The sequence below is a fragment of the Acomys minous genome (genome assembly GCF_964271855.1).
Source record: "Acomys minous genome assembly, chromosome: 11".
Classification (NCBI taxonomy): Eukaryota; Metazoa; Chordata; class Mammalia; order Rodentia; family Muridae; genus Acomys; species Acomys minous.
Genome location: NC_140492.1, coordinates 7,888,792 through 7,897,434, shown reverse-complemented (window position 1 = coordinate 7,897,434; position 8,643 = coordinate 7,888,792). Strand labels below are relative to the sequence as shown.

The 8,643-nt window shown below is 48.8% G+C and overlaps 1 protein-coding gene across 1 annotated transcript; it reads left to right on the top strand.

Annotated features, from left to right (window-relative positions):
* Positions 1–2,618: 2,618 nt before the first annotated feature.
* Positions 2,619–3,147, top strand: LOC311608779 (small ribosomal subunit protein uS15-like). Its single transcript, XM_084801421.1, has one exon. The coding sequence runs from the start codon at positions 2,645–2,647 to the stop codon at positions 3,098–3,100; it is 456 nt and encodes a 151-aa protein (XP_084657547.1). The 5' UTR covers positions 2,619–2,644; the 3' UTR covers positions 3,101–3,147.
* The last annotated feature ends 5,496 nt before the right edge of the window (positions 3,148–8,643 follow it).

Genomic DNA, 8,643 nt, shown 5'->3' with positions numbered 1-8,643 from the left:
ACTCAAGCCAGGCCCAATGGCTCACTCTCTCTTCCTGCTCCCTGCCTATCTAAATGTAGAACTCTCAGCTACGTCCCTGCACCGTGTCTGCCTGCACGCCACAGGCTTCCAGCCATGATGACAGTAGAGAACCCTTTAAAGTTTTCTAGTTTTCAAACAGCTAATAGGAAGGTCCACTCGGGGTGACTCACCTCCGGCGAGGAGTCCACAGAGAGAACTTTGGTTTCGGCAGTGGAAAGAATCCCTGCAGACTCTTTGACATTAGCTCAGATTTTTTAGTGACAATTTACTTTAAAATATTCTGGCCCAGGTCATTCGTATACAGATGCAATGATTTTTGCTGAGAAATGTGACCATAACCCCACTGGACCCTCCTCCTCCCCCTTCCCCCACCCCGAGCTGACTATCACCACTGCTGGTTCTGAGTGTCAACCCAGGCAGGTCTAAACTCTGAACCTTTCCCCGTGGCTTTCTTGCTGACTGGCTGTTTCCGGCCCCGCGGTGTGCTCTGAACTACACTCATCCACGGAGAAGCTTCTTCATCTTTTTTATTTTTCTATTTTATTTTTTAAAGAAATTAAGCTCCTTTGCAGATTAAAGTTTGGTTCCCCCAGCTTCCTCACAAACCTGCAGAATTAAAACTGGGTCACGGAACATGCCTGCTCCATTTTCTACCCAGACGATTGCTCTAGGCAGTGCCAGGGTTCTGCCCATCTCTGCTCCCCCACCCCTGCCCCCATAGTCTGGGGAACTGCTGATCCATGTGACCCTGGTGGAAGCAGGTAGCTGCCTCTGCACCCCCTTCCCCCCCTGGGCCAAGGACACTTGACCTTGTCACTTGCCAGCTGGAGCTTTGCTGTCCCTTTTCCTTTCCCAGCTAATTTATGCTGCTGGCCTCCAAGGGCCTCCTCTCTGCTCCCAGGATCCTCCTGCTCCACCTCCCCACAGGATGCTTCAGGATCAAGGACAAGGACATCGTATTAGGCCGCCATGCTAGAGGCAGAACTTGTCGCTTATCCTCTAGGGCCTAATGCTTTGTGACTGCTGTAGACGGTACCATGATGCTCTCGGATGTACTGGCCCCTCGCCAAGGGATTGACAACCCCTTACCTGCCTCTACCCTCTGACATAAGATTCGACACTGGTGTGTTCTGGTCAACAATTGCAAGCAAAGGTCACATGGTATGTGTCACTCTCAAGTGAAAGCTCTGAAAGCCAGTATAGGTCCTCAGTAGTAGCTCAGCCTCATATGGAGTAAAGTGCCGGAACCAAAGGGCTCAGGGTTGTTGGGTCCCAGCTCACAGGAAAAATCGAATCAGGGTTCACCTGAAAGAGGGAGTGGGGACTGCAAGTAGGATACAGAGATGGGAGAAATAATGAATCAAGTCAGGACATTTCTGATCAAGATTCACTTTATTGCCAACTAGCAGGAACATATATAGGGCAAGGTCAATAGGATTTATTTTAATCCCACTCACCCTAGCCCCCAGGCAAGAATGCAGTAGCCTAAATCGCTCCCTGTAGAACTTTCTAGTTCTCTGAGTAGTTCCTTGTAAGAACTTCCTTGATCCTCTGGGTGGTTCCAAGTTGAGACTTCTCTACTTCTTTCAAAGGTAAATAGTCCAAGGATAGCCTAGAACACAAGACCTCATGGTGAGGTAAAGATCAGCAACTCAAAGGCTTACAGCCTAAGCACAGGATTTCTGACATGGCAGAGTTCAGCATGGCTTCTTCCCACACAGGGTCACATCCCAGCTCAGCCCCTTTCCTGTCTCCTGAAAGTCGCTTCAATGTTTTGCCTGAGCGCTCTCATCTGCAAGTTGAGGACAACACTTCCCGTGTATTGGAGTGGCCGTTGCTGGCCTCCGTCAGGTGACCCCTCCTTGGTGGAAGTCTGTGCATCTTGCATCTGTTTTCTCCTGCACAGAATGAGGCTGAGTGGGAACAGAATGTCTGACACACACACCTCAGAAATCACCACCATTCTCCCTGTTAGTGGAAGTCTTCACCAGACAAACTCATGTCCCAGGTCCTGTCCCCACCACACTGTCACAGATGCCGCTTTCCTTTGACCTCCTTGGCACAGAGTCATCTTTACTATTACTTTACTTTAAAGTACCATCACGTTCCTTACAGACCACGGTTCTCACACCCCCAACAGCTTGTTTGCATAGTTTGTATCCTCCCACCCTCTCTGGAACCTGTAGTGATGGTCCCTCCCCAGGGGAAGAGTTGGTTTTCAGGGTTTAAATCCTTAGGGGTCGCCAATCTGCTATACTGTGGCCTCCTTTGCTCTGCAAGCAGCCAGACAGTGGCGTGGATGAGTTCAGCCAAGGAAACGTTGTGACGCACTTAGCTTCTCAGCAACAGCGAGCTCAAGTCAGGGCACTGTGCCAACCAGGGGTCTTCTCGTGGCAAGGCGTATTGCCCCTCAAAGAGAGCTGTGGTGAAAGGTCTTCCAGGACAAATGGAAGCTGCGATTGGCTCAGGTCAACGAAGCATGGCTGTGTTCGAACGTTCGGACACAGCCCGTGAGGTCATCACTATTCTCACTTCACAGATGGGGAGGCGCAGGGGGCTGAAACGCTGCCTTCGAGCCACACATTAAAACACTGGTGCTCTTTGCTGCCAGACCTCCGCCATCATGGGTCGCATGCACGCTCCCGGGAAGGGCCTGTCCCAGTCGGCGCTGCCCTACCGCCGTAGCGTCCCCACGTGGCTGAAGTTGACGTCTGACGACGTGAAGGAACAGATTTACAAACTAGCCAAGAAAGGGCTGACCCCCTCCCAGATAGGTGTGATCCTGAGGGACTCACATGGTGTGGCGCAGGTCCGTTTTGTGACTGGTGATAAAATCCTGAGAATCCTGAAATCCAAAGGCCTCGCCCCTGATCTCCCAGAGGACCTCTACCACTTGATTAAGAAAGCCGTTGCTGTCCGCAAGCACCTTGAGAGGAACAGAAAGGATAAGGATGCTAAATTCCGCCTGATTCTGATAGAGAGCAGAATTCATCGGTTGGCTCGTTACTATAAGACTAAGCGGGTGCTCCCACCCAATTGGAAATACGAGTCGTCCACAGCGTCTGCTCTAGTGGCATAAATGCTCCTGTGTGCACAGCAATAAAATCACTTTGAATAAAAAAAAAACACTGGTAAAGCAGGGAAGAGCTGTTCTGGCTTGTTATTCCTCACTGTTCTAGCACCGTGAGCTCCTAGCACCATGGCACATGATTTCTTCCCACACGCTGACTCACTTTGCCAGTCTCAGACCCTGAGAGGAAGGCATGGCTTCTCTTACAGAGACCTGGGTTTGGTTCCCAGTACCCTTATGTGGATCACAACAATCTGTAACTGCAGTACCAGGAGATCCAAGACCTTCTTCTGACCTCTTAGGGCGCAAGGCTTGCATGCGGGGTGGGCCAAATGCTCACACACATGTGAAAAATACATCTGGAAATGCCTTGAAAGAGAACCTTCAGTAACCTATTTCTTCCAACTAGTTCCCAACTCCGAGCTTCTGCCACCACCTAACGATGTCACAATAGGACAAATTAATTGATCCTCGATAGGTCAGGGCGCTTATAATCTAGATGTCTCTGGAAATAGCCTCACAATCACACCCAGTTTGTGCTTCACTAACTCCGTACATGTTTACTGGTCTAATGAAGCTGCCAATCAAAATTAACCCTCACAGCTGGGTGTGGTGATGCATGCCTTTCATCCCAGCACCCGGGATGCAGAGACAGGCAGATCTCTATGTACAGAGCGAGTTCCAGGACAGCCAGGGTTAAAACAGAGAAACCCCCTTGTCTTGAAAAAAAATTAACCCTGGTAGTAGGCAAGATGCTGTCTACTTGGAATGACCACAGACCCTCTTCCCGCACTTTACAAGCCTCTCAGAGAAGGAGTCACTGCATTTGTGCCACCTTGGCTGGTTTACCAAACTGTGATGGCAAAAGTGAGCCAAGGACGGGTTAGTGGAAAGAGACACCATCAGCTACGCAACCAGAGCCAGTTCCCAGTGACCTGTTCCCAGACATAGCCCAGTGGGGAAGCCCACTTCAAGTAGGAAGCCTCCTGGTCCTCTGTTTCCATGGCCAGAACAGATTATGACAGACCCGATAACTTGTGAATAATCAGAGTTTGTATACTTCTTGGTTCTGAAGACCGTGATGTCCAAGAGCATGGTGCCGGCCTCTGCTTGGTGCCTGCCGAGGGTTCCATGGTCTGTCATGACATGGAGGAAGGCATTACACAGTGAGAGACATCAAGTGTGCCCATTTAAGCCACTTGTTTTCTTATAGAACCACTGATGGCAGCATCAGGACCCCACCTTGGTTAATCCCTAGCTAACCACCCAAAAGCCACGCCTCTGACCACCATTGACGGGCAGCCAGAGGACAAAGTGCACAACTTTAGAGGGTGCACTCAGAGACCAACTTTCTAGACCAGTGGCCAACCGCATCCAGAACAAAACCACGCCAGGCTTCGTCAGACAACTCCCTCTGTGTAGTACTGTGAAGCCCAACTCTCAAGAGACTGCACCCAGCAGAGGCACTGCCCACATCCCTTAGCAAAATAACGTGGATACACGAGAAGAGGAGGCTTGGCTCAACCCTGTCCTTCACTGTCCCAGGAGCGTGCGGGGGGGGGGGGGGGGGGGGCTCTTACCAGCCAAGAAACAGGCCCACCCTACACCCTGACTTCTGCCATCCAGAGGCTGCACTCTGGACGCGGGATGGAAAAGGACTGTAACCAGCTTGTTTGATCTCTCTAGTTCATCCAGATGTCTGTGGACTCCTAAAAAGATCCTGAAAATGGTTTTCTAACATCTGGTGGACCTGGGCGGCGAGGGAGGGAGCTCCTCCTCTTTTAACAATATGTCTCTTAAGAAGTGTTCTCTCGTTCCCGAGTCAAATCCACCCTCGGAAGTTCCTCTCATCCTCCTTGCTCCCTGCTCTTCCTCGCCTGGCGTCCTTTAATATTTAAGAGCAGCTGTTCTTTCGTCTTCGGTGCCAATTCGTTGGGCTAAATATATCTTATTCTCCCCATTCTTCTCTCCAGGACGGTCTGAGATTCCATGCCCTTCAAAGAGCCTTGACTGGAGAGTTACTGAGATGGTTCATGCCCCTCTTTAGATGTGGTCCCAGGGACTAGCAAGGTTAGAGCATCCGTCCACCCGTGGCCTGGTCTGCAGGGGATGGAACTGTCCTGCTGTGGGTCAGCTTCATCCCAGCGGCGTGGGATGGTTTTTATTTTCCTTGGGATCTGGGTTGCTCTTGGATTGCTGGGATCTTGTCTTCTCACATAAGCTGCTGCTGGTTTTTTTTTTTTGTTCTTCCACATCCTAAACTTAGACAAGAGTTTTGTTTTGCTTTTTTTTTTTCACCTAAATGTAGACTCTCATATTTGGATACTATTCAAACTCATCTTAAGCCTTTCAAAAGAAAATGTGCTTGCCTATCAATAGCGATCTTATCCATTTCAAAAAAAAAAAACCTTACACATTTATTCAAGAGAAATGCTGAAAAGAAATCCCACAAGAAGAGGAGGAGGAAGGGGAGGAGGGAGAGGATGGGCTGCCTTGAATTAGCTACTAAAGAGAATTCTCCAGAAAAAAAGCATTCACTGAAGAGATACCCTACCTGGTCAGCAATGAATTGTAAGTAGATAGTATGAAAACAGTAATAATAAAATAAAATGAGAGTGAGAGAGAGAGACCAGTCAACGAACTGGTTAACAACAGCTCTAAATGCACTGAGTAAGATTCTGTCTTATTCACAAAGGCATTCATGGTGGACTTCATCAAATGCTTTGTGGAAATCAGATCAAGAATTAGTCTCCTGGCTTTTAAAATTAGAAACTGCCTCCCTCCTCCTTAGGCAGGTGTGGTGGTGCACGTCTTAAACCCCAGCACTTGGAAGGCAAAAGCAAGTGGATCTCTGTGAGTTCAAGGCCAGCCTGGCCTACAGAGGGAGTGCAGGGAAGCCAGACCTATTACACAGAGAACCTCTGTCTCAAAAAGCCAAATAATTAACAATGATAATAAGTAAAAATAAATTAAATTAAAACCCTTAAAAGATAACAATAAGTTATTTTAAGTAAGTTTGTTTTTAAGAGTCATGCTATTTCCTAGTTATTACTAAATCAAAGTGTTCTACAAAGCGTGCTTTTTAAAATTATTATTTTGTGTGTGTGCATACCTGTGTGTGCATGTGTGCGTGTGTGCATGCGTGTGTGCAGTCAGAGGATGACTTTCTGAAGTCAGTTGTCTCCTTCTACCTTGACATAGCTTCCAGGAATGGAACTCGGGTCAATACAAGTGCCTTCAGCCACTGGCCCTATAAATGTGTCTACAGAGCATCTGCTGTATCTCAGGTCATTTGAAAACATCTCTCTGTCCTAAATCCACTCATTAACTCAGAGTGGGGTGTGAGACCAAAGCCAGAAGAATCAGTTAGTGCAGAAAGCTTCGCTGGAACACTTTAGAAAGAATTCTCTTCGCCCTGAAGTGACTAATTGGGGAAAAGCACCAACAGCCATCACGTGAGGGGGCCTGCCTAAGAGCGAACGTGGTAGCGAGGTCAGCAGAGTCCTCCAACACTGTTTCTAAATAAAACCTCACTTGAAATTTCCAGCTGTAGAGTCAAAAATTCTCCCGTTTTGAATTCTCTAACTTTTTTGAAATTTGTCTAAATAAACTGGCTCTCTTTATCACTATAAAAGTGATATATAAGTCAATTAACATATGGTTCTGAGGGATCCAATGCAAGACCAAGCGGCCCCATTGCTTTGGCCTTCTGTTGAGGGCAGCACATCAGCTAGGAGTCAGAGAGAGAGAGAGAGAGAGAGAGAGAGAGAGAGGTGTCCCACAATGGCCTTCAAAGGTATGCTCTCAATAACTTACAGACCCACAACAACCTATACCCTAAAGGTCCTTAGGAAGAGAGAACCTCAATTGAGAAAAAGCCTCCATCAGACTGACCTTTAGGCAAGCCTGTGAGACATTTTCTTCACACTGTGGGTGGTGCCATTCCTAGACTGGTAGTCTTGGGGTCTATGAGAAAGCAGGTTGAGCAAGCCAAGGAGAGCAAGCCAGTAAGCAGCATTCTTCCGTGCCCTCTGCTTCAGTGCCTGCCTACCGCCTCCAGATTTCCTGCCCTGACTTCCCATTGTGACGGACTGAAATTGAGACAAGTGGGGCAGATAAACCCTCTCCTCCCTCCTCCCTGAGTGGCTTTTGGCCACTGTGTTTCATCACAGCACTAGAAAGCAAACTAAGACGCTGACAGAAGCAACGTAAGGGAAGCAGAATCTGCTTTTGCTAATGGTTTAGTGGACACAGTGCCTCTTGGCAGGGAGGATTCAGAGGCTAGGGTAGATGTCATCTGTGGTGGCGACAACTTTCAGCATAGCTTGTTAGATTCAGGCAGACCAGGGCACAGAGGAGAGCTCCCAAGGCTTACCCATGAAGCTGTGTCTACCAGTGAGGGCAATGTCCTAAAGGTCTTACAACCTCGCAAAACAATGCCGCCAGCTGGAGACCAAGCGTCCCAACAAATGAATCCCACATGGGGGACAGCCTACATCCAAACCACATGTTCCCAGAGGGAATCGCAATGTACAGGAATGGTTTAGGAGTGAGCAGAAAATCTAACTTTGGACAAAGAGGTGAAAGAAAAATTTACTAGTTTTCTAAGAAAGAAAGCTGCGAAGACTAGGCCCTCGGACTCTGCTTGGGGCCCGGGTGGTATGCAGACACAGTGGAGTGTTGGCCGCCATCTTGTATCCAGCCAGTCACGAGGTAGGGATGACTCCCCAGCGTCTACGGGTCGCCGGAGAGACCAACTCAGCAATCGCCAACCTGTGATGGCCAGCTCCAGTCGTCCCTGCTGCTCTTGCCGCTGAAGACATTTTTAAACAGTATCCAAATGCTGTGGCTGTGTGCTGTTGTCCCTGTCAGTGATGCCGGCATCTTGAGTTTAATAAAGAACATCTTAAAGGGGTTCTGAGCTGGGCATCCCCATGCGCCACTCTCTTCACAAGGCCCAAACTCAGTCAAGCTTCCACTCCAGGGTCCTCTGTCTACTGCAGCATTCTCGGGTGCCTTAGGGAAAACATTTTAGCCAAGATCATTCTCCGCGAAAATCCCCTGCATGAGGGATCATTTTCCACTGTGGAAATAGTTTTCACATTAAATTCCAAGCGCAACATATGCGCCATCTGGGAGCTCAGTGAACAAGGAGAGTTTTTTTTTTCTCAACAGTGTGCTGAGTCAGGCGAGTTAGGAGCCTGGTAATCTGGCTGTGGAACCGTGTTCAGCTCCAGAGGGGAGCTTGTCTCTTCCCTTTCTATTCTCCCCCTAAGTCAGTTCTTTTGAACAGGGGCCAAATTACCCCATCTTTCTCTCTTTCGCAGCAGCCGGGCAAGCCTCCCTGAAAGGAAGTCCATGCCGCGCAGGGTGATGAACAGGCAGAGGAGAACGCCCTGTTAATTGGTGTATGCATACATTCTACGGTCTAATGTTGTCGCTGCAGTGTCTCTCTGAGCTGAAGGACAGACAGCCCAAGAGAATGTGTTCCAACAGACTGGGGGGGGGGGCAGGTGCTGCACAGACGGTTTGGATTGTGTGGGTGTCCAGGC

Coding starts and splice junctions, on each gene's coding strand:
- LOC311608779 (XM_084801421.1), top strand. CDS start 2,645: ATGGGTCGCATGCACGCTCCCGGGAAGGGCCTGTCCCAGTCGGCGCTG.